The sequence below is a fragment of the Brassica napus genome, chromosome A9 (genome assembly GCF_020379485.1).
Source record: "Brassica napus cultivar Da-Ae chromosome A9, Da-Ae, whole genome shotgun sequence".
NCBI classification, from domain to species: Eukaryota; Viridiplantae; Streptophyta; class Magnoliopsida; order Brassicales; family Brassicaceae; genus Brassica; species Brassica napus.
In genome coordinates this window covers 24,788,939-24,815,387 of record NC_063442.1, presented here as the reverse complement: position 1 = coordinate 24,815,387, position 26,449 = coordinate 24,788,939, and the positions used below count along the sequence as shown (strand labels likewise).

The 26,449-nt window shown below is 34.7% G+C and overlaps 3 protein-coding genes and 1 long non-coding RNA gene across 4 annotated transcripts; 2 read left to right on the top strand and 2 right to left on the bottom strand.

Annotated features, from left to right (window-relative positions):
- Window positions 1-180: 180 nt before the first annotated feature.
- On the top strand, window positions 181-1,526 carry LOC106421084. The gene is made up of 4 exons (XM_048740462.1): window positions 181-403; window positions 509-756; window positions 835-1,267; window positions 1,318-1,526. Exons 1-4 carry the CDS (start codon window positions 181-183, stop codon window positions 1,524-1,526), a joined length of 1,113 nt encoding a protein of 370 aa, XP_048596419.1.
- A 1,068-nt stretch (window positions 1,527-2,594) lies between these two features.
- On the bottom strand, window positions 2,595-3,524 carry LOC106421128 (high mobility group nucleosome-binding domain-containing protein 5-like). The gene is made up of 3 exons (XM_013861971.2): window positions 3,215-3,524; window positions 2,984-3,166; window positions 2,595-2,902 (listed from the first exon to the last, which is right to left on the bottom strand). The coding sequence occupies exons 1-3, from the start codon at window positions 3,522-3,524 to the stop codon at window positions 2,595-2,597; spliced, it is 801 nt and encodes a 266-aa protein (XP_013717425.2).
- A 4,872-nt stretch (window positions 3,525-8,396) lies between these two features.
- LOC106421034 (protein DETOXIFICATION 23) lies at window positions 8,397-26,274 on the bottom strand. Its single transcript, XM_048739014.1, has 8 exons — window positions 25,788-26,274; window positions 18,652-19,193; window positions 13,169-13,255; window positions 12,689-12,745; window positions 9,585-9,823; window positions 9,002-9,120; window positions 8,774-8,860; window positions 8,397-8,653 (listed from the first exon to the last, which is right to left on the bottom strand). The coding sequence occupies exons 1-8, from the start codon at window positions 26,055-26,057 to the stop codon at window positions 8,573-8,575; spliced, it is 1,482 nt and encodes a 493-aa protein (XP_048594971.1). The 5' UTR covers window positions 26,058-26,274; the 3' UTR covers window positions 8,397-8,572.
- Window positions 22,223-23,864, top strand: LOC125577578. Its single transcript, XR_007315991.1, has 2 exons — window positions 22,223-22,427; window positions 23,443-23,864. It is a non-coding gene; the product is annotated as an uncharacterized LOC125577578 (long non-coding RNA).
- Window positions 26,275-26,449: the final 175 nt, after the last annotated feature.

Genomic DNA, 26,449 nt, shown 5'->3' with positions numbered 1-26,449 from the left:
TTATCCCGGCAAATACAAGACTCCGGATCCAAAGACTCTCATAGATTTGGTAACAGACTGGGTGTTAAAGTTTAATATTCTACGGCTTTGAGAGGGAAAAATAAAGCTTTGAGTGATTTGCGTGGTAACCCGGAGGAGAGTTTTGCTAGGCTGCCATCTTACTTGCACATGTTACAAAGGATGAATCCTGATACCATTACACGATTAGAAGTGGATGAGAAGAACCAGTTTAACTATATGTTCTTTGCGCTCGGAGCTTGCATCGAAGGGTTCAAGGCGATGAGGCAAGTGATAATAATGTATGGAACTCACCTGAAGGGTGTGTACAAAGGAGTGCTTCTCATTGCCACTGCTCAAGATCCAGATCATTATCATTATCCCCTTGCTTTTGCGGTAGTAGATGGTGAGAAAAATGCAAGCTGAGAGTGGGTTTTAACTATATTAAAAACTTTGATACCAAAGCATCATCAAGAAACTTTGATCCTCAGTTTGTATTTTGTACTGATAGAAACCAAAGCATCATCAAGAAAGTACACGAGGTATCATTGGCGATCCATGGATATTGCAATTATCACTTGTCTAATAATGTCAGCGAAGCTTGCAGCAATGTTAACAAGAAAGGGGTTGCCAAAAACATTTAGAGATATTGCTGGTATTTACAGTGAGGTGGACTTCAGAAAATGCTACAACGATTTCAGGAAAATGTATCCTCAAGCAGCCGAGTATATAGATGACAGTGTTCATGAGACAAAATGGGCAAGATGTAAATTTCTGAGAGAAAGGTAAAACATAGACACAACCAACACTGTTGAATCTATCAATGATGTTTTGAAGGAACCAAGGAAATATGCGTTGTTGCCAATGCTTGATGTGATCGTGGAAAAGATAACAGAATGGTTCAACAAATACCGTCTATTATCTCTACGCGTACCAGAGAGGCAGATACTAATCCCACATGTGCATGGGATATTGCATCACATATATCCTACGGCTAAAAAGTTGAAGGTGACCGAGCTAAATACATTTGAAGGTCACTACAATGTGCTTGGCGAGGATGGTCATGGTTATTTGGTTGATTTGAGCAACAGAACATGCTATTGTAGGTATTTTGATATTGATCGGTATCCTTGTGTGCATGCACTTGCTGCCATCATGGCGCGTGGAGAAATGGTTGAACATTATTGTTCTAGGTATTACTGGATGGAGCAGTGGACTTTGGCATATTACAGGACAATATATCCAGTGCCTCATCATTCAACATGGGAAAGTTCTGAAATTCCTGAGGAAATTCGATCTCAGGTTGTATTCTCTCCGTAGGTAGAGAAAAAAAAGGAAGACTACAAGTTACTAGATTCCCGTCTGCAGGAGAATATAGGAGTAAGAGAAAGAAGAAGTTTCCACCATTGATTGGTGAAAACGAAGAAAGTGGCAGTGATAGCAATAGCGGTGGTAGTAACAGCAGTGACAGCAGTGGCATCAAGGGAAATGGGGACGAGGGAGGTGACAACGAAGGAAATGATGAATGAGTCTTACTTGTTAACTTGTTATGGAACTTGCTTATGTGTTGTGGAACTTATTTATGTGTTGTAGAATTTATTTATGCACTGTGTTGTTTCAATCAGGTAAAACTTCATAAACATAACACTCATTTTTATGTGTTGTCATACTATTACAACTAGTAAAACTAAAATAGGTTCTACTGGTATAACTAGTACAACTATGTCTAGTTTACTAAAATAGGCTCTACTAGTATAACTAGTACAACTATGCATGTTCTGAAATTTAAATATTCTTTTGGGCTTTCCCTATTAATAAAATAATCAAATAGTCTAATTTTTAAGTGTTTGGATAGGTTTATTTGTGTTTTGTATTGGATTTTTTTTTTTTATTTCTAACTCCATCACAACAGTTTGCTTGTGATACCTTATACTTTTAAGGTTTGTTTACTTGTTTGTCCACATATTTTTTGTAAAACATACGTGACAAGTATTTAAACAATAGTGATGCTTTCATTGTATCCGAGCAAACAAATGTAAACATAAATAAATGGTACAACTTAGATAATAGAATTTTTTTCTTTGGTATAACTAATATTTTCAGGTTTCACTGCCAAAGTACAACTCTGTACAAACTAGTATAACTGAATAACTAGTACAACTTTGTGTAGGCCAGTATAACTAATAAACAAGTACAACTTTGTAGAAACCAGTATAACTAAATAACTAATATAACTTTGTGTGCATAATGTGTTTCAGATAAGTAGATTCCCAGATAAGTCCTAAATGTTTTAATTCAACACTAGTTGTACTAAGTTTTCTAGTTGTACTAATTTTATATTTTTGGGCATAGTTGATGCAGTTTTACTTGTTCTAGTTTCCCACCTGTAAATGCAACCTATTCAACCACCAAATCAATTACACACATACAAGTTTGGATTTAGGTTTTAAAACGCACACATATACAAGTTTTAGGTTTTAAAACACACACATACAAGTTTTAGGTTTTAAAACACACACATACAAGTTTGGATTTAGGTTTTAAAACAAACACATACAAATTCCAAAAACAACAACATAGTTTAGCACTTCTCCAAATCAGTTTGGCGTAAAAGGAGACCTCAACAAATGAGAACGCTTGGACACCCTCTTTGGCATCTCATCAACTCCAACCGAAGCTGCCTCCTCTAAAGCATCATCAACTCCAACCGAAGCTGCCTCCTCTAAAGCAACATAAACTCCAACCTCACCTTCCTTCTCCAAAGCATCATCATCATCTACAACCTCATTGGTCTTGTCCGCAGCAGCTTTTTCCGCAGCAGCCTTCTCAAATCTATCTGCAGTGTCTGCCATAATTTGAAGTGTAGATTGCTCATCTCCATCATCATCAAATCTCTCTTCAGTATCTACATTGAACAAAAATACATCATGACTTAGATCATCATCATTTAAAATATAATTTGAACTTATATGTTATCATGACTTACCTTGCATCAACTTCTCAGCCTCTGCCCCAATCTGTTTCTCACCATCTTTCTCAGCATCTACCTCATCACCATCCTTCTCAGCCTCTGCCTCTATCTGTTTCTCTTCATCTTTCTCAGCCTCTGCCTCATCACCATCCTTCTCAGCCTCTGCCTCAATCTGTTTGTCACCATCCTTCTCAGCCTCTGCCTCATCACCATCCTAGTCACCATTGTCCTCGCCCTCCTTATCACCCTCATAATCATCCAAACACTGCTTCTCAGCCTCTTCATCACCCTCCTTATCACCATGCTTCTCAGTCTCTTTATCACCCTCCTTATCACCATTCATCTCAGTCTCTTCATCACCCTCCTTATCACCATGCATCTTAGCCTCTTCATCACCATCCTTATCTCTTCTTCTCCCTCCGGAAGCATATCCGGTTTCAGCTTCACCAAACTGGAATGGCCAACTTTCTCTCTGAATCTTGTCTTGTTCCAACTCCTTCACTCTTACTGCTAGAAGACGAATTGTTTCGTCTCTCAATGCAAATCCATCGTCCATTCTTTTGTTCAACTTCAACTCTAATTCTCTTAAACTCTCACGATCTGCCTCGCCCCCTGCCTCAACTCCTGCCTCGCCCCCTGCCTCACCCCCTGCCTCACCCCCTGCCTCACCTCCTGCCTTGCCTTCTGCTTGCTCTTGTTCTCTCGGGTTCTCACATCCATCTCAAATAGATCCGGCCAGAAAATTTTACTCCCTGGTTCTAGTAGAATCTTGTTCCAACTGTCAACAACTATGTCTGGCGTATCCGAATCATCTGTCAGCTCCAAGTCTTCATAAGTCCCTTCATCCATTATTTCATACAAAAGGTCTGCTTCATATCCTTGTGGTTCCAAAATACTGATAATCTCCTGAAATATGACCAACAACAAATTACATATTTAATTAACTATGAACTTGAAGAAAATGACATAAACAACACTTTAAAAAAAATTATAAGCTTTTACCTTTGTGTTTCCTAGCGTCCGATAAATCATGTCAAGTGGAAATTCTGTTGTTCCGGTCCTCTTGAACTTCCATTTGCACATTCTTGGACAACCATCAGGACAGTTTTGAACATGCTCTCTGAATCTATCTCTAAGGACAGGGATACATTCAAATGCTAATATCTGCACATCATTTCACACAATCACATTAGTTATATTATAACAAATATACTTATGAAAAATACAATTCTTATACCTCCAAAGGGTTGATAAACCCAGGAAATACCCATTGTGCCTTCTATTGGATCCCATCACGAAACTAATCCCTCACATGAAAAATCTCCTTCATGCAATCATCAAATGTGTAACGGCCCCATGGAAATTCGGTGCAAAACTCCAGATCTTCTGCTGCTTGGAGAATGAAATACTCAATGAAGTATCCTCCTTTTGACCTTCCTCTTAAAACTCTAGCCAAAAAGTAAAGAACCGCCATCCTCAGACGATCGCCACTACCATCAAACTTCATCTTCTGAAGTTTCTCTAAGACATCCGCTTCTGCCACTTGCAGACCCTTTTCCTTCCCATCCTTTGTCTTCTTTACCTTAAAATACTTTCTCGCAAACTTCATGCTCCCTATGCTCGGATAGTTTTCTGGATATGAGTGGCAGTATAAACCAGAGAGGAGGGCTATGTTCCCTGATGGAGTATCTAATTGGAACACCGTTTACCCCAAACGAAGCTTGTCGACCCTTTCCTGTATGCATAGTACGAAGTAGCAACATCCACAATCCCATCACTTTTCTTGTTGGGGTACAATCCATGTGGAATATATGCTTGAACTGAGGATGATCCTCAAACCAACTCTTCTCTGAGGCCTCTAACTTTTTAATCGTCTTCAGAAAATCGTGTTGATGGCACCTTGAGGAGAGCTTGCAACCCTTTCCATAGTCACTCGATTTGAAGAAAAAACCAGCAGGTCTGGCAGCATCTACGGTCATATCATCCCTCTCAACCTGAAAAACACAAACAAAATACACTGAATAAATAACTGAGTGATACAGCACAAAATCACTTAGTTGTACCAGTTACACTAATTAAATGAAAACTAATATTACTAGTTCTACCAGCAACCCTAGTTATACAACGATAACACCATCTCATTAAATAGTTATACAAAATACTTCTCTAGTTATACCAGTAGGACTACGTATAAGAAGCGTAGTTGTACCAGTTATATTACTTATAAAAAAAGATTTTACTAGTTATCTTGTATCTGTTTACAACATATTATTACCTGTTGAACTAGTTTCATTATTTTAGTTGTACTAGTAATTCAATACTCAGTTGTATTAGTAAGACTAATTATACTTTTCATAGTTATACCAGTTATATTAGTTATAAGAAGTGTGGTTGTACTAGTTATACTAGTTCCATTGATTTTGTTTTACAACATATTATTACCAGTTGAACTAGTTTCATTCTTTTAGTTGTACTAGTTATTCAATACTCAGGTGTATTAGTTAAACTAATTATACTTTTGATAGTTGTACCAGTTATATTATTTATAAGAAGTGTGGTTGTACTAGTTATACTAGTTATATTGATTCTGTTTACAACATATTATTACCAGTTGAACTAGTTTTATTCTTTTAGTTGTGCTAGTTACACTACTTATATAATTACTACATATTTCTTAGTTCAATCCTATCATAAATAATTCTAAAACCATTTTAAATTGACTTGTTTACCGTTCTTGGAGCGTCATTATCAACGGCAACCTCAGGTGCGTTTGAATCTCTGTTGTTAGATCCAATCTCCTCACCGTCTGCTCGTCTACACGATGTGAAGGACTCTTTGTGGAAGAGCTGAGGTTACTCGAGGTTGTTGTTGATTCTCAGCCTCACTCGCTGCATGAGTTGGTGTTGGCGATTTTTGTGGCTGACTTGGAATCACTGGGCGTGGTGTACCCTCGCTATCGCCCTGAGAAGGCAATTCTGCTGCTGGTGTGGGGGGGCATGAACGCCTTGATGTTCCGGTGGAGATGCTGCGGTTTCTCTCACACGGTTCCAAGTCCTCTTGGTTGGATTCGACGAGGACCCACCGTCCAGACCACTGTCTCGCTTCCTCTTCTTCTCTGTGGTTTCACTCCTCTTTGCCGCTTCTCTCTTTTTCTTAATGGCGGCTCTCCTTTTCGCTGCCGCTACTTTTCTTCTTTTCACATCGGCGTTCTTCTTCTTCTCCGACGCTTCCGCTTTTTCTTTCATCTCGGCGAGCCGAGTTTTTGGCGACATTGCACACACGAAATTGGATACGAAATTGGAGATGGATATTGTTGTTTAGAGATGATTGTGCTTGAATCTAAGTTTGATTAGAGATGGGGGTTTGAAATCGTGGTGGTTATGGAAAAGAGAGTTTGAAATCGTGAGTGGGGAAAGATGAAATTGGAAATTTAGGATTTTCAAGTTGGGTCGGGTCGGGTTAATGGATTTCGGTGATTAGGTTTGTAAATAAGTTGAAGTTTCTTGGTTACTTAGTCTTTTTCTCCTATTTTCGTTTTATTTTTTTTTAATTTTTAAACAAAAATACACATGGGTCCATAATAGTTTTCTTTTTTTTTTTAATTTTTAAACAAAAATACACATGGGTCCATAATAGTTTTCGTTCAACCCTTTTGTCCCTTCCCAGCATTTGATCCTACATAAACGTTGAATGTTGTGGTAACAAAGGAAGAGGAGGAGCGACAGTTGGGGTTTGGGTTACCTTTTCCGGATTCGCGTGGGCTTTAGGAACTTGTCCAATGATATCAGCTTCGGCTGAGCTTGAAGACTCTTCTTCTAAGAGCAGGTTCAGCTTCCTTTGATATCCCGAGAAACATCGTAATAAATGCATTTACACTATAATAGACACGTGGCAGCCTCACAATAATTTGATAATAAATATGCTAACGCGTTCACACTATATTCATAAATGTGTTCACACAATGTATTTTGCGTTTTTAATATAAAACTCACATACATGGTTCCAATAAAACTCTAGATTTTTCGGTTCGAATAAAAATAGATAACGAATCAAAAGCCAAAAAAAAATATATATATATTACATTTATTGTTTACGGATAAAGTTGAGCAAAATGTTCATAAATTTTGATTCTATTCGTTATCCGTTTTGATTTGAACCAAATAATTTGGATATCCGCAACTCTACGAAACAAATCAAATACTAAATACAATGTCCAAACAAAAAGCAAATCACAAATACCAATAATTTTAGGAACATATATCTAATTTGATCTGCTATATGAATATATATACATATATGTAAAGAATTATATATATATGTTTTGAATTAAATTTAATATATTAGGTACTAAAATTTAGAAAGTTAAATAATGTTTTATTTTTTGCAATAAAATGTTATTATTAAAATTTTCAATTATTTTAAAATTTTATTTTTTACGGATCAAATCGGATATTCTTAAAAATTCTAAAACATTTCGGATATCCGAGTCACCGAATATCTAGGTGGCTAAAGATCGAATCGACACGAATGCTTTCAAACATGCATATATTCGATCTGGCCCCACCCTTATTTACGGATACAACTTTATTTTCTTTATATGAAAAATGACTAATGTCAAAGCCTTTTTTATTTTAAATTAAATTAAATTTTATCTTTCATGTATTATTTTGAACAAAAATGTCATTTCATCTTAATTAACAATATCTTTATATATTTGTCAACTATTTTTATATACTTTTACATACACATACAACAACTAAAATATCTAATTTTTTTTAAAAGTTGAAATATTTTTTCTTATTGCTTCTTTCACTACCGACCAAATTGTAGTAAAATGATTTGTCTTAATAATTTTCTTTTTTTTTCTTTAAATATTATCTGTTTAGAAACTATAATATGAAACTATTGGTTCGACATGACAACTATCTAAAAATCATAACATGAAAATAAATAAATAATATTAATTTTTAGTTTTTACCGAAAAAACCAAAAAATCAAACATTTTAACCGAATAAACTAAAATGAATACTCCCTCCGTTTCTGAAAAAGTGTCGTTGAAGAAAATTTTTTTTTGCTACAAAATAAGTGTCGTTTTCGATTTTAAATGCAAAATTTATTAGTTTTATTCAATAATTTATTTTTCTATTGGTTGAAATATGGTTAGGTATATTGGTAATTTTGTTTTTATATAGGAAATGTACAAAATTAATTGTTTCCTTAATCCGTGTGCACAGACCCAAAACGACACTTAATATGAAAAAGAGGAAGTATTAATTTAAAATAATAGTTATATTTTAGAAGATTAAAAACCAAAAAAAAACTTAAAACCAAACCAATATCCAGATTAAACAGATTTAATGTCTATTTATTAAAAATAACAAAACTAATAATCACATCCTGTGCAAGGCGCACATTATTACCTAGTATATATATAAATTACGTGAATTTGATCAGTGAGAGACAAGGACCTCTCTTTGGCGTCTAAATTCGTTAACAGTGTATCTCAAACTTATTTTAAATGAACACATATAAGTGTATACTTTCAAGAGTGGAATATGGCTTATAGTTAATCACAAAAATTATGTTTTAGCTCAATCTTTAAAATTATTCTCTTGGCGAAGTTTGGTTTCGACCCCTTGATTCTGGTTCAACCCAACGGTTCAGACGTCGTTGCGAAACAGACACCTGAAATGATTTTAACAATAATAATATAAATTATTATTTTTTTGTTCTAACAAAAGTGTTAAAATTTTTGAGAAAAGTTTCGAACAGTTCTAATAAATTTGATAAATTATATTAATGTACCTGTTTATCCCAGTCTGTTTTCATAGTCATTATGGTAAGCACACAAGTCTGAACGAAGATTCCAAATATCATTCCTAACCAAACACCCTAAAAAATTTGGCAAAAAAAAATAAAAATAAATGATTTGTATGTTATTAAACTATTGAAAAAGAAAAAGAAAAAGAAAAGTATGTAACTAAACTATTAATTTATAGATTTGAAAACAAACTAAGAAAATAATAGACTTACTTTGACTTGCAAATCCACGACATAGCCAAGGAAAATACCAGTAGGAATCCCCACAAGGTAATAGCAAGCAAGGTTAACGTATGTAACATATTTTTGCCATCCCCCTCCAACAGCAACTCCTGCTCCGATTATAAACGGTTCATGAACATATGCTCAGGTTTAAGTTTCTTATCGATATTAACGATATCCATTACTGAATACCATAATGCTAGGTTATAGGTCTAGGGCCCAGTAACGGTAATAACAGTAGGAAGTCATTATAAATGAAAGTGATTTAAGTGGATATCATATAATCGTCTTATTCGAATAGTTACTTGTCCTTACTCCTTATCACCCGAAACTATCCAAGATACAAAACCATGCATACCCGAAAACCTAAAATATATGAACCGGGTAATAGAAAGTTCTAGGATATACGGTCCATGCATGAACATATATCGTGATCGCAAAAAAAAAAAAAAAAAAAAAAATATATATATATATATATATATATATATATCCCTAAAAAACATCGTACGAATTTTCCATGGAGTCAATGGCTAATGGTAAACACGACATTCAGATCAAGAGAGAAAATGCGTACCGGAGAGAACAGGCTGTACACTGTTTAAGAGGATGGAAAAGGCTAAGATTGGAGAAAGATCGGCTACTTGTGCGGCAACAAGTTCACTTGTTGTGAAAATGTACGAAACCCTTCCTCTCAGAAATAGGAAGACAAAGAAGAGAATGACTCCTACTGAAAGTGACGTTAAGACTACTATCATTGTAGCAAATTTGGCTCCTTTAGAGTTTCCACTTCCAATCTCGTTTGAAACTCTTACACTATTACATATATTATTACAAAAGAACAATAAGAAAACACTGATAGAATTCCTATGTAGACACATCTGTATATTCATATGTTTATAGAGAGAGATGTATATATGCATATATTATATATAGTACTAAGAGATACTCTCTAAAAATTCTATAAATGAATAATATCGAGACAATAGAATTTTACTAACTTAAAATTATTTAAAAAATATTATTAGACATCTATATTTTTAAAATAATTTAATTGTTCAAAAAGAAAAAAGAATATAGTAAAAATATATAAAATAATAATATCCAATACAGTAATGTATTATTAATATTATAGTTATTAATTAAAAGATTATTTTGTTATTTAAATAGTTTCTATCTAAAGATATTATATTTTTAATTAAATTTATTTTTAATTTCATATATTTTGTTAAATTATTTGATACATTTTATGTGTCTTGAATACATACCATATAATACAAATAATTTTTAGATGCAATTCGATAAGAGCATGAAAAATTGAAAGGAAAATAAAATTACATGTGAAATTAGTTTTAAACAATAAAATGTATTGTTTATGTTTTTATATATATACACATAGTAATTATTAATTTGTAATTTTTATGGGTACATATTTTATATTAAAGTTTTCTAAATACTACTATCTTTTTATCTTATCTAACAACTTGAAACCGGATAAATTTATTACCTTATTGTATTAACTTCATATCGCATATCTGAAACTGAAGACATTTGGATAGTTCGTCTTTTCTAAAGTAGTTCGAATAAAGAGCATTGGATGATATGTTATTTCAGTTTTATTATGTTAGTATGTTTGATATCAAATGTTTTTTTAAATGATTCGCGTGTGTATATATATATATATATATATATATATATATATATATATATATATATATATGTATATCTTTTAATATTAATATTTATTGTATGAGACGTCCTACTTATATGATTTTGTAATCATTTGTATCTTATCATAACAAAATTTTAAACCATAGATCAAAAAAATTTTAATGTGAGAATTCTAACACTTACATTTCAGGTACATGCCATATAAAATAGAAAAAGTGTTTGTTTGAATTAATAAAATTTATTCACGTGTTAGGTCCAATATAATTATATACATAAATTTTTATTATATATATATATATATATATTTCATAATATGTAAAAGAATATATAATACGTAAAAATAATTTGTACATAATGTTTACTTCGTGTAAAGCGCGCATGTCTTAACCTAGTAGGATATTATTTAGTTGGTATAATAAGGGTAGTCATAACATTTGGTTGTGTATAATAGGTTGGATCAAAAATAAATAGGTGCAACAACTTTTTAAGTAGATTTTAAGATGATCCTTTTTAATAGTATAATAGTATATATTAGATTTTGACCCGCATTTAAAAGTGCGGATTTGTTTTTTCACCTATTGATCCAACATTGATTGAAAAACTACCTTTATCTTTTATTTTGAATCTTAATTTTTATTTGTTTTTTCAAAAAAAATCAAAGTGTGGTATTTGTTTGAAATAGATTTAAAGAATATATATGTGATTTAATAGTATATATATATATATATATATTCTACACCGAAGTAAAATATGTTTTTACTATTCAAATGTAGTAACGATATGAGTTGTTGATTTTAAATTGAAAATGAATTTCTATTGTCACATATTTGTATCATAGTTATAACAATCAATATATTCTATTTTATCTATATTCAATTTAAAAGGTACTACTTTTTGACCCGTTTTCAAAGTACGAGGATCTTTTTTGTTGACAATTTCAGTAAAATTTGCATTAATTTATAAATTTTTATTAGAAAAAATAATATAAGATTTTTCTATTATGATGTTTGAATTTTAAGAAACATTTTCCTATCCGACTCGGAGCCATGGTCAAACAGTAGACCCGGTACCCGGTATATAATCTGGTTAGGATTTAAAAACAAATTGTTAATTAAAAATATGATATAATCCGGTAAAAATCCCAAGAACCCACTATTATTGGAGGTAGTAATTTTTAAAAAAGATTTGAATCTAACAAAATTTAAAAGAAACAAGCTTGTGGTCTCAAATAAATTAATTTGATTTTTTTTTAAATGATATATCATGTGGTCGAATTCGATATATATGATCCTGATGGGTTATAGTCATATTATTGTAGTACTTTGTCATACTCTAATTTTGAATAATTATATTTTTAATAATAACATATGTGGCAAAAACTTTATTTCTACTGATTTGTATATAATAAAAGCATTGTTTAATTTTGTTCCCCATCATCAAAACTTTCTTATATGACATTAATTTTGAATAATTACTAATAACATTTTAATGCTGCAGCTCTAGAGTCGGTTGTTCGTGTTTATTATTTGCAGGTGGAAGAAACGAGCAATGCCTAATTTGCATATACCAGTTCGATGGGCTCTTATGCATGAATCAAAGTGGATATGTCAACTTTATTTAATAAAATAGTGTTTTCATATATGAATCGTAAGCTATGTAATCACTAATTTAATAACGATTCAAAATATGAATCCTAGATAGTAGGCATTATTATTAGGATATTTTTTTAAAATAATGGTTCCCACAAAAATAGGATAATAAACAATAGGATATAGAAGGAAAATAGAAAATACAACATATTAATAGTTTAGATATATTTAGTTTAATTCATAGGTTAAAAATGAATAGGTACAACAACCTTGTTTAAGTAGATTTTTTCAGAATGATTTTCTTTTGATAGTATAGATTGTTTGTCTTTTAGCTAGACTATAGTTTTCATCAATGCTAAATTTGTATAATTAATAAATCCTCAATATTTGTCTAAAAATCTGATATGTATGATTTAATAACCTCGCTGCTGCCATGAAGCCGAAGGCTACCATCATCTCCAGTGCATTTATATTGATGCTGCAAAATTTTCATCAAATAATTAACGATCACTCCTTAACTAAGTTTCTTTTGAGTAATATTGTAGAATAGAATAATTGTCAAACCTAAAAACATAGGGATGATAATAGTTCCTAATTCCTTTGGCAAAAATAACATAGGGATGATAACAGAATTACAAAATCTATACAGACAAATTTTACACGACTAAAAACTCGCAAATGATTGCATTTGCACATGACAAATAAAATCCTAAACGCAAAACGATTCTGCTTTTAATTCCTTGTGTTTCCAACTAGAGAGTCCAAATACGATTAGTTACCTTAACCTATCATTTTTGATTCGCACTAGTGAATATTATGTATTGCTTTCAGACCACTATATAATCTAAAGAAAAATGTACAAATGCATGAGTATACCTTCAAAAGACAGCAGAAAGCTTACCAGATTGCAAGTGCGTTGAGAGAAACCTCAGCGTTTTTTAAATTTCCTGTGAGCAAGATCAATATCGAATTGTACCATACTTCCAAACTGCCCAATATAAGTATCAAAAGAAATTACTATTACTCACTTGACAAAAATGCTAAAACAATATAAAACGTATATTCAAACTTTTTGGTTAATCTTGTTGGGATTGCGAAATCCCGTGTCCAACTCTATCTTATCTTATTAGTACGATATTGTCCACTTTGGGCCTTAGAGGCTGGCCCGCATGGTTTTACTTTTTGGTTTCCTTCCCAAAAGGCCTCATACTATTAGAGTTGGACATCTCTTTATATATTAGACTTTCATTTGTCTAATATCCGATGTGGGACTTAACTTGTTATCTCACATTCTCCCCCTCAAGCTAAGGACCACATTCATCTCATATGTTTCCTTCGGCGAATCATCTTCGGCACCACCTTGTACCAGTAATCGCAAGGCTTTCTTTGAGAATGTTTCTCCCACAACACATCACATGTTCCATGATCTTCTGACGTTTATGCAATGTACCTTCTCTTTCCTCTTCTACCCGTTCTTACTTAAAGGGTATTTTAGTCTTCTTGCATCTCTTTGTCAAACCGCTCTGATACCAATTGTTGGGATTGCGAAATCCCGTGTCCAGCTCTATCTTATCTTGTTGAGCTTAAGGTTTGTTTGTGTGATTGCGATTCAAAGAAACAATGGCTGATGATAAAGCATTGATAGACACGAAGACTCTGGGAAGAAGAGATGGGATTCCCGGGACTGTTGTCTGTCCAATGCTAACCTCAACCAATTACACGGTTTGGGCAATGAGAATGAAAGTTCTTCTACGCGTCCATAAGGTATGGGAAGCAATCGAACTAGGGACAGATAAAGAAGAGAAGAATGATTATGCTATGGTGCTTCTCTTTCAATCCGTACCAGAGAGTTTGATATTGCAAGTAGGAGATCAGAGCTCACCTAAAGATATGTGGGAAGCTTTGAAAACAATAAATCTTGGCGCAGATCGTGTAAGAGAAGCTCGACTGCAGACCTTGATGAACGATTTCGAACGTCTAAAGATGTCTGATTCGGAATCAATAGATACCTTCTCAGGCAAGTTATCTGAGCTTGCATCGAAATCGGCCTCGTTAGGACAGAGTATTGAAGAACCTAAACTAGTAAAGAAGTTCTTAAATAGTCTTCCTAGAGCAAAGTACATCATGTTGGTGGCCTCTCTGGAGCAGATGCTAGACTTAAATACAATCAAGTATGAAGATGTTGTTGGGAGAATTAAAGCATATGAAGAACGTATCAAAGAAGATACAACAAACGATCAACAGAACAATCTGCTCTTCTCGAGTTCAGAAGGATCGAATTCAAGAGGACGAGGAAGAGGCAACTATCGAGGACGTGGTAGAGGCAACAGAGGAAGAGGACGCGGCAGAGGCAACACCGGAGAGTGGAACAAAGAGAAGAGAGACTACTCACAGATCACTTGCTTCAACTGCAACAAAAAAGGTCACTTCAAGTCTGTTTGCCCAGAGAAGAAAGAAGAAAATCAAGAGCTCAAAAAAACTGAGACGGAAGTAGCAGATGCTGTGCTCTACATGCATGAGGTCGTGTTTCTGAATGAAGAGAAAGTTATACCTAAAGCACTCGATATAAGCAAGAAAGAAGAAGGAGTATGGTACTTGGATAATGGCGCAAGTAACCATATGACGGGTGAGAGAGGATACTTCTCTGAATTAAATCAAAATATTAAAGGAAGAGTGAAGTTTGGAGACGGCTCATGTGTGGACATTGATGGTAAAGGTTCGATATTGTTTGAAGCTAAAACAGGGGAGCAAAGGCTTCTTACTGATATTTACTACATCCCTGATTTGAGAAGTAACATTCTCAGTTTGGGACAGGCAACGGAGCAAGGCTGCGACGTTAGGATGAAAGATGACTACCTAACTTTGAGAGATTCAAACGGAAGACTTCTCACTAAGGTTCTAAGGACTCCTAACAGACTTTATAAAATTCCACTTAAGATAGGTCAGCCTAATTGCCTTCTCACGAAGCTAAAAGAAGAACCTTGGAGATGGCATGCACGCCTTGGTCATATCAGCTTCAAAACAATACAAACCATGGCAGCACAGAAGATGGTTCACGGTCTGCCAGAAATCAAAGAAGAGAATCAGTTGTGGACTCGTGTTTAGTTGGGAAACAAACTAGGCATAGCTTTCCTAATGCAACTCCCTATAGGTCAGCTAAAGCCCTAGAACTCCTACACGCAGATCTCTGCGGTCCAATATCACCCGCCACACCAGCACACAACCGCTATATATTTGTCATCATCGATGATTGTACGAGATATATGTGGACTATTCTGTTGAAAGAAAAGAGCGAAGCTTTCGAGAAGTTTAAAGAGTTCAAAAGCCTCGTCGAAAAGGAAGTAAACAACAAAATAGGTACACTACGTACAGACAGAGGTGGTGAGTTTACATCAAAGGAGTTTCACGAGTTTTGTAACAAGAGTGGGATCAAGCGTCATCTAACGGCGCCGTATACTCCGCAACAGAACGGCGTAGTAGAGAGAAGAAACCGCACCCTCATGGAGATGACTCGGAGTATGTTGAAAGCAACCAACGTACCTAACTACATGTGGGGAGAAGCGGTTCGTCATGCCACTTATGTTATAAACAGAGTTCCCACAAGAGCTCTTAAGAACAGCACACCATACGAAAGCTTGAAGAAAAGAAAGCCTAGTGTTTCGCATATCAGGGTTTTTGGGTGTGTTGCGCACACAAAGATCGACTCTCATCGTCTAAAGAAACTAGATGATCGATCGCAGGCTCTTGTTCATCTTGGAGTCGAGCCTGGCTCAAAAGCATATCGACTCTATAATCCTACCTCAAAAGGGATTGTGGTTAGTCGAGATGTTATTTTTGATGAAAGAACCTGTTGGAATTGGAAGGGAGGCGATAAAGAAGCTAACACAAACTCTGGAATGTTTAGTATGACTTGGGGAACGACTCTCGACGAAGGGGCAGGTCCGTTTGTGTCTGGACAGCGTCAAGAAGAGAACATTGCCGCAGAAACAGAACATCAACCTGAAGAACCCGAGACAACACATATTGAAGATGTTGATGAAGAAGCAACAACTCAAGAAACAAGACACTCAAACCGTCAGAGAAGCAAACCAAGCTACCTCGACGATTATATTTTACTTGCTGAAGTAGAATGTGAGTTGCTACTTCTCTCAATCTACGATGAACCAAGAAATTTCCATGAAGCAAAGGGAAATAAAAGATGGACGAATGCATGTGAAGATGAGATTGACTCTATCAATAAAAACAACACATGGGAGCTCGTAGAGTTGCCGCAAGGAGTCAAGATCATTGGTCTCAAGTGGGTTTTTAAAGTAAAAAGAAACGCAGATGGCTCTATCAATAAGTTCAAAGCTCGACTTGTAGCCAAAGGCTATGTACAGGAACATGGAATTGACTTCGACGAAGTGTTTGCTCCAGTGGCTCGACTAGAAACTATAAGGTTACTGATTGGTTTAGCTGCAGCAAACAAATGGGAGATTCATCATTTAGACGTCAAGACTGCTTTCTTACATGGAGAACTGAATGAAGAAGTTTATGTCTCACAGCCTGAAGGGTTTGAAAAGAAGGGAGAAGAACATAAGGTTTTCAAACTCTCTAAGGCTCTATATGGTTTAAGACAAGCTCCACGGGCTTGGAACACGAAACTAGACCAGATTCTCAAACGGTTAGGTTTCAAGAAATGTTCAAAAGAAAGCTCTGTTTATCGCAAGGATGATAAGGGAAAGCTACTCATCGTTGCTATATACGTTGACGACCTGTTCGTCACTGGAAATTCTAAAACTGAGATCGCAGATTTCAAGAAGAACATGTCAAAGAACTTTGAGATGTCAGATTTGGGATTGCTAACGTATTACCTTGGACTGGAAGTAAAACAGAATCCAGATTGCATCACGATCACTCAAGAGGCTTACGCTAAGAGAATACTGAAAGAAGCCGCAATGGATGATTGCAATCCAACTTGTATACCAATGGAGTTTGGTCTACAACTCTCCAAAGGACAAGACGAACCCGAGATAGATCCAACTCTCTATCGAAGGAGAATTGGCTGTCTCAGATATCTCATGCACACAAGACCCGACATGGCATTTGCGTTCGGTATCCTAAGTAGGTATATGCACTCACCGTGGACGTCTCATGGTGATACTCTAAAACGTGTGTTAAGATATCTGAGAGGCACTGTCGGATATGGCTTGTCATACAAGAAAGGAGAAACTAAACGACTTGTGGGGTTCAGTGACAGTAGTCACAACACGGACCCTGACGATGGGAGAAGCACGACGGGACACCTGTTCTGCCTTGGAGAAACGCCAGTAACCTGGTGTTCACAGAAGCAAGACACAGTTGCATTGTCCTTCTGTGAAGCAGAATTTATGGCCGCGACTGAAGCTGCAAAGCAAGCTATCTGGCTCCAAGACTTAGTGAGCGAGATTACAGGAAAGAAGATGGAGAAAACACTGATTCGTGTTGACAATAAATCAGCTATCGCATTAGCCAAGAATCCTGTGTTTCACCGAAGAAGCAAACACATCGCCAAGCGTTTTCATTTCATTCGAGAGAAGGTGGAACAAAACGAGATTGATGTGGAGCATGTACCGGGAACAGAACAGAAAGCAGACATTCTAACCAAAGCTTTAGCAAGAATCAAGTTCAAAGAGATGAGAGACTTGATTCAAGTTCAAGACCTAAGCAAAGATGGTTTGAAGCTTAGAAGGGAGAATGTTGTGGATAAGCTTCAATAAAGATAGCTTAGGATTCAAGTTATTCATTAAGAAAAGTAGAATAACTTATAGATTAGGATAAAGATAAGATTCCTAGTCTCAATTGTATTAGGACAAGTTAAGAGCTCCTATATAAAGAGATCTATAATGTAAGTTGATCTCACAAGTTAAGAAAATAAATAAAACGAAGGAACTGTTTTATATACTCTGTTTCGCATACACATACGATCTTTGGCGACTTTAAATCTAACATTATATTCAAACTTTATCAATCTTTGACAAGGTGAATGAATGTAATTCAGTTTTTGATACTGTAAACTTTCTCATATTTTATAAATACGCATAAACAATCCATCTCTTATATTGGTACCCTTAATACAAAACTAATAGATTACATCCCGGACTAGTATGAAGAAAGTTGGGCATTTTCAAAGCATTTAACATCGCAAAGAGGAAAACCACAGTGACTACAAATTAACCTCATCCTCGACTTTAATCTAATATCACATGATTCGACTACAGCTCTCGTATATGCATGTATGAATTATATATATGCTTGTTCAACGAGACATTTCTTAATATTAAGCCCTTTATCAAAAAAAAGACATTTCTTAATATTCTAAATGATTCGACTCTATAAGACTTCAGAAAATTTAGAAAAACATACCACGTCATGCCACCGGAAGCCAAAGATAATTTGAATACGGGCCAAAGATCTTTGAAAGCAAACCAAGAAAATCCTCTCCATGTGTCCTTACACCCACCACATATTACGAACAAGAGCTGAGCAATATTAGGCAACCAATGTGCTACGAGCGATGAGGTCATTGCACCAGCGATCCCAAAGTCGAAATGAACCATTAGTAGCCAAGACAAGAAAACATGGACCCCTAAGGAGATAGCAGCGACATAGGCAATGATCTTGTTCTTGCTCTGAGCTTGGAGGAACATTTGGCAGGTGAAGGAAGGCACGAAGGAGAAGTTGATGCCTATGACCCATAGGGCTATGACTCGAGCTATACGGACAAGGCGTTCTTCTTGACCTAGGGCTAAGAGGATAGGACCAGCTAAAATGTAAATGGGCGTGAGACAAATGGTACTGCCTATGAGGACGAGCCATGATCTTTGGAGGTAAATCCCTAGCATATGATATTGTTTTGCTCCGTAGGCTTGACCACATAGTGTTTCTAGTGCGCTAGCCATACCTAACTGCATAACTTGTCATTGAAGGTGTATTAATACATGGTAAAAATGACTCAATAGTGAATTTCAATAATATAATGTTCATAATCAAATTCAAGCCATGTATATGTTATTAAAGTTACTACGAGATCTGTCTGTTGGTTAGAAAAAGTTAATATTTGTGTATAATTGCGCAGGATGAACGTTATATATAAAAATAATTTTTATATATTATTATTTATTTATGTTTATTTACGTATTATGTATATAACTAAATTATAGTAAGCACATAAATCAAAACAATACCGCTTGTTTCTTTAAGTTATTTTTTGGTAAATAAATAAATAAATCATTTTATTTATTTTATATGGTATATAATTAAATTTCAATGACATGGACATAGATATATAGTATATTTAATATAAATATATATTATTGAAGTCAACATATCTTCTTTTTGTTTTGTTTTTTTTTTCTTTTGACATCGAAAGGCTATTGTATTATTCAAAGAACTTGAAGTGGTTTGGGTATCCAGACCGAAATAGAAAAAAACAATGTAATAGAGTTTCCTTTGAAATGTTCTTGCAATCTTAGCTAAAGAATCTGAAATTCCATTATATGCTCTTGGGATGTGAAAAATCTTTGAGTCCGGATAACATATACGCAACCTCCAATTCAGTTGAAAAACTTGGCCAAGCTTGAGGCTCCTTTACCATATCAGTTAGATCCTTGCAATTTGTACCAAAACTCTGACATGACGAATGTTGAAGCATGCTTTCCATTGCCCATTGCAGTGCTTCCACTTCCGAATGTAAAGCAGTCTATCACCTACTTAAGTTTCGCGTCTCCATAAGTTGGATTTTTCCCAGACTATCCTTCCAAACCCATCCACAACCACTAAACTGAACCGTGGAAGTCCATGAACCATCCACCATACAAATATTTTCTAAGCTTATTGGGGTTCTTCACTGATATGCTCATGTGGAATGAGTGGTACCATCTCATTTGCATTATACCGAGCCTGACATTCACTTTCAGCATATCGGAATAACTCCAAAGGATCCATGTCTATCCCCCTGAATAGTTTGTCAACCCGAGCCTTTCAAATATACCAGATTATCCATGGGTAAGGGTCCTTGTCAAGCTCTAGCTCAACAATGCTATTCTTCTTCCAGAAGAGATAATCCATATTAGCATAAGTGCTCGGTAGCAGGAAAATGTTAGGACTAGATGGTGTTGTCGAAAGGGACCATACTTGTAATGCTGGAGGGCATTCAAATATGGCATGAGTAACAGTTTCTTCTGGTTCTCCACATCTTGGACAATAGTTGTCGAATCTCATATTACGGCGTATTAGATTTCTCGTTACAGGCACTTGTCATGTTATCAGCTGCCACCTAAGATGCCATATCTTCTGAGGTCCTTTTTACCTTCCAAAGCAAAGGCTTGGAGTTTAGTTATATTGGGTTCTTGGATCTCCTTCTCTTCTTCAGTCCTTATTAGATTTCAAGCTACCAGTATCCCGATTTTACCGTATAGTGACCATTCTTAGTGAGAGTCCAACGGAATGTATCTCGATGAGTTAAGCTTATGGCCAAACTTCTCATGAGAGGAATATTATCAGGGGCAACCTAATTCTATAATAGTCCAACATTACATTCCTTTGTTTCACCGTTAATGAGATCACTGACTCTCATATTCAGATGCAAAACTGGGGCAGTTGATCACGGCGGTCTAGCTGGTGAAGTAGGAATTCAAGAGTCCTCCCAAACCTTAACCTCATATCCAGAATGTATTTTTTGCCTACTTCCCACTAGTAGTAATTTTCGTGCCGCTGAGATACTATTCCATACATAGGAAGGGCTGCTTGTTGAACTCATTCGCAAAGGCGAACTCATTCGGTAATATCTTCCTCTCAATACTCGAGCTACTAAGGAATCAGGATACTGGACTAATCGCCAAAGTTGTTTTGCTAGTAATGCCATGTTGAACTCGTGGATCATACTGAAACCAATCCCGGATCATACTGAAACCAATCCCGCCTTCTTCTCTCGGCAAACTCATCTCTTTCCATTTTGTCCAGTGGATTCCTCTATTTGGTGGATTTGAGCTCAACCAGAAATGTGCAATGGCACTTGCGAGGTTCTCACATATCTCCTGTTGGAGCAAAAATCTAGACATAACATAAGTCGGAAGAGCTAACAATATAGATTTGATTAAGACTTCTTTCCCTCCTTTTGATAGCCATCTTCCCGTCCATCCATTCACTTTATGCATTAGTTTATCTTTGAGAAAAGCAAAAAAATTACAGTTGGAGCTGCTAATGTCTTATGGGATTCCAAGATATGTTCACATTCCTCCTTCAGTCTAGATCCCAAGTGTATCTTTAATTTGTTGTCTAACATTTGCGCCAATCATCTTACCAAAGAGTATAGAGGATTTATCAAATTTGATACAATGGTCTGATGCTTTTCCATATTTCCTTACCATTTCATCACTTCTTCAAATTCACGGAGCTCCGCCTTACAAAAAAAAAGAAGCTATCATTAGCAAAAAAAAGGGGTGAGATACCAAGGGACACGAACGTGTAACACGCATCCCTGTTATCTTCCCTTAGTTCTCTGTATAATTTACAAGGCTAACGCTTCGTGCGTAGAATAAAAATGAAAAGAAACAAATAATATCCTTGGCGTAATCCTCTCTCCGAAACAATACTCTTCTAGGCTGCCCATTCATAAATACCTTGTACTGAACCGAAGAGATACATCGCATTCTCCAGGTAATCCAAGTTTCTGAAAATTCCATCTTTCGCATAACTTCTTTGATGAATGACTACTACATCCTATCATTTGCTTTACTCATCTCCATCTTAATGGTCCAGTCAAAGTCAACATATTTTTTTTTGGGGTCAAAGTCAACATATCTAAAACCATAAATTTCTATTAAAAAAATAATGAGTAAAGCAACACCAATTTGCTTTGGTTTCTGTGTGCGCCGGGTTCAAATTACCATTGGTACGGTCCGGAACTTCTATTGTTAACCAAAAAAAATCTTGATTTACTTCTCTTTCAAGAAATTAGAACGTCGATACACACCCACGTCTCTTTTTCCTATCAACTAAAAACCAGATCTGCGATTTGGATGGATGCTCCTCGGATCCCTGTGACCTCGTCGGACAGTAGGTCGCTCTCCCATCCCCTCTTTTTTCTCGGCGTCTGTTCTCCATTGTCGAACTAATCTAGATTTTGGTGATTCTCGGAGGTATTTTTTCTCTTCTTCTCGTTGTTCGTAAAGGTTTCTTGTTTAGATATTGATGTAACTATGACCATGAACCACTGATAAGTTTACTCTTATGTTTTAGTTAAAATTTTTAATGTGGCTACATATCAAATAACAATACGATATAGCTAGAAAGATTCTGACTCTGGACATATGAACTCGATAGGATGATGACGTGAGAACGTTTATGTGGATGGTGAGAATGAATATATCAATTTCTGATGATCCACTAACAGAGGTGTGCCTACAGTGTATTGAAAAAGGCATTCGCCTCAGGCCCCCGATTAATATGACTATTTTTAGGGCCCCAAGATTTAAAATAATTTCTAGTCTAGTGGTTTAGACTTATTTAAAAAAAAACATTTCTACGAAAATTAATCAACTCATTTTCTGAATTCATGTATTTTTTTCTATATAACATAATATAACATATTTACGTTATAAACTTATTTCTTTACAGTATTAGACTTGTGTATTTGGTGAAAATAATATATCACATTAGAAAATTATTTTCATTACAGTTGTAAATAAATTTATTTTTAGAACTTGCCTTAGGCCCCTTAAACTCTTCGCACGGCACTATCCACTAAGAAAATGAATTCCAAAGAGATTTAGTAAAACACTGGGGAAAGTATGATTAAATTCTAGAAGCTTTCGCTTCATGATCACAAATTGCCTAGTATTGTTTTCATTGGATAAGGCCAAATTACTCATCCTTTTCTTTTACTGCTCTCTATAAGTTAGTTGGATAGAAGTTATGATTAAGTTAGTAGATTTGTATATAAGAGAGCAATCTATAACTTCCTTCCATATTCAAAGATCAAGGAATACGAGCAAGAAAACGGATGCGCGATTAAAGACTAATGAAAAACATGACATGTAGCATACATGTGAAAAACATGTATTGATATGCCATTGTTCAGCTTTTTTTTGTTGTTGGTAAAAGCCATTGTTCAGATTTCAGACAGATATCACAGTTTGCTTGTATTTTCAGCAGTCAATTTAACGGAGGCAGGTGTTGCTACTTCCTTAATCCAGTCGGCAGTCGCCGGTTTGTGACTTCCCTCATATTTGTGAATGATTAATGTATATAAACTCGTGTGGTATGCATGTAATAATTAAACCTTGACACTATACAATTCTATTGTCTGTCGTGCAGCATATTACACTTTAATGTCCTATAATTGAATAGTTTTAAGTATTTTCATTGTAAATGGGAATCTACGAATCTCACAAACGATGGCAATGACAGGTCACCACTGGACATTTGCGGCCAATGAATATTGTCAGTTGTCACACTTGCTGAGAACGAGCCGTTACTGCATTTTAAAACAAAACTAGATTCTGACCGTTTTTAAAAGGCGAGTATATTTTTTGTTTTACATTTTTTTTTAAAATTTAATTTTTATATTTATGTTTTTTAATCATATTTATGTTTTTGTATAATACTTTCTTAAATGATTAATAAATTTTTTTAATAATTATATTAAAATAGTTGGACTACATATATATCAATAGGTCATGTTCTTGTTTTAATAGAATATAGATAAAAAAAAATATTTTATGCACTTGGAAAGCGCAGATTTTTTTTATTATATTATAATACAAAGTCTTATTATATCGAAAAATATAATTTTTAACAGTTATATAATCTATGAATTAGTTTATTTGATATTTTATATGTACACTTTTACGTAAGTTTCTTTTAGGCATGAGAATTATATCCGGATAAAAGAAACAAACCGAACCGATCGGAAATAAAGGTTTAGTTCAGGTCTAGAGAAGATAACCTATTGGGTTTTTTTGGACCCGCAGGTCGTTGTTTGAGTCTGGGTCCTATCCTAGACCCGATCATAAATATGTTGTGTTTATTAGGTATATTTGGATATTTCGAATATGTTTTCGGCATTATGGATATTTTTTTAACTTTTTGGTTTACGATTATAGTTTTTGATTTCAGGTAATTTTCAAATTAAAATTTTTTTTTGGGTATTTGGATAAAATTTTGGGTATTTTCAGTTCAGTGTCAGATTTTGAATAAGATTTTGAATATTTAGGTATTTGAATTTTTTGGGTATTTGTTTAGAGTTTCAAGTACTTTTCGTGTTTCGAATATTTTTCAGAATTTTTAGATATTTCAATTTTTTTCAGGATCCTAAATACCCGAATAAATGTGGACACATTATGTCCATATCGGATCCAACAACCTTTTGAAACAGATTTTTAACGTTATTGTACAAAAACATGGTTGATGAAATATTTTTAGAGAACTCATTTTTAGATATGAAAATATCTATCAAACTATAGACGGTTGAAAGTTTAGTATATATGATATGAGATTTTAGTGGGAAAGTTTTATATATGATATGATTACTTTATTATAAAGGAAAGAGGAAGTTAGAATGTATACATATATACCGTGTAACTTTTCTTGCTTTAAATCATATATTATATGATAAAAGTGATAATATAAAACATTAGTTTCAATGTTTTTACGATTAAAAATCAAAATGATAAATATAGTAATAGTAATGATTAAGATTTAAGAGTGATATTTGAATAAATAAAGGAATTGAATAAATTATTATTAGAAAAATAGATGGTAACAGATTGTTAGTCTAAGTTTAAGGTAAGACAAAAAAATAATGAGTTAAATGAAATGGTCTAAACAACTTTTATAAGTAGATTTTTAAAACTCTTTCATTTTTAATAGTATTGATAGATAAAAAAGAAAGAATATTTTTTTCCTTTTTTGGTTATATTACGTTTTTCTTTTTGACCGAACTATTACGTCTTATTTTTAAATATTCTTCTGACCATACATTTATTCTAAATTATTTTATAGAATCAATATATTCTCCTACTTTTTGTTAAAGGTGTTATCTTGCATTTTCCAACTTTTATTATTATTTTATTTCACTGATTGAATTCTACTAACAATGAAATGTTTTCTGCCGCCTTTCGAAAGAACAAGGTAATTACATAAGCGAACAGTCCCGTCGACTATGAATGACAATATTACTGAAACCCGTCCAAATATAATTTGGAGTAGCAAATTTTTGATTTCGTAGAAACCAAAGCAGGCTCCGACAAGAAACCAATCTAAGCATTCACGTGTATATAATAGCAATTTGTACCATTAATTAACTAATCAGAACTTCTTGACAAAAATATAATCTATACTATATTATGAACAAACTTTTTCTTTCTTTTCTTGAATTTTTTTAGTAATATACGAGTTTGCAGAAAAGATTTGTGGATGAACTAATCTAATTTTCATATGATTGTCCTTAATTAATCTGTAGTAATATTGTAGAATCAAGAAAGTAGAAGAGTACTTACCAAGATTCCATTACTGAAACGGAGGAGAACGGTGAGAGTGATAGAGTAAGCAGCCAACTCAGTGGGGCCAAGGTGGCCGATGAAAGCTTGACTTATCAAAGATACTCCCGACGTAGAGAATCTAGTGAAGATAGCCGGCGCGGCCACAATCCATAACTTCTTAGATTCCCTCCAAACCTTCTCCTTCATATCCAACTTATCATTTTCTCCACCCTCCTCGGCCGTCTTTTTCAACAGGATCGCCGTCAGTTGTCCTCCTTCTCCGGCCATGGCTTTGGAGGGAATGATAGAGCAGAGGGAATGCGTGGAGAAAGTGGGTCGTTTATTTGCAGAGGAAATGAATACCGGCTTACGCCTCTTTTTAAGATCCTTATTTGCCAAATTGGTTCGGACTGAAGATTTTGGTTTAGTTCGGTTTAATGCCTATTTGGTTAAGTACGAATACGATAGACTGACCGTATATTTTTATGTAAGACTACCTTATTTTGTAAACTGATAATTTTTCTCCCCTCTTGCACCACGTCACTAACTCGAGCTTCCACGGCGCATCACGTGTCCATCCTGCGATTCATTAACTTGCGACTTTAACAATTTTGGCTTACTTTGTTATCTTATGATCGACGCTGGTCCGATAGACCAAATGATTTAGCTCTAATGTGTTT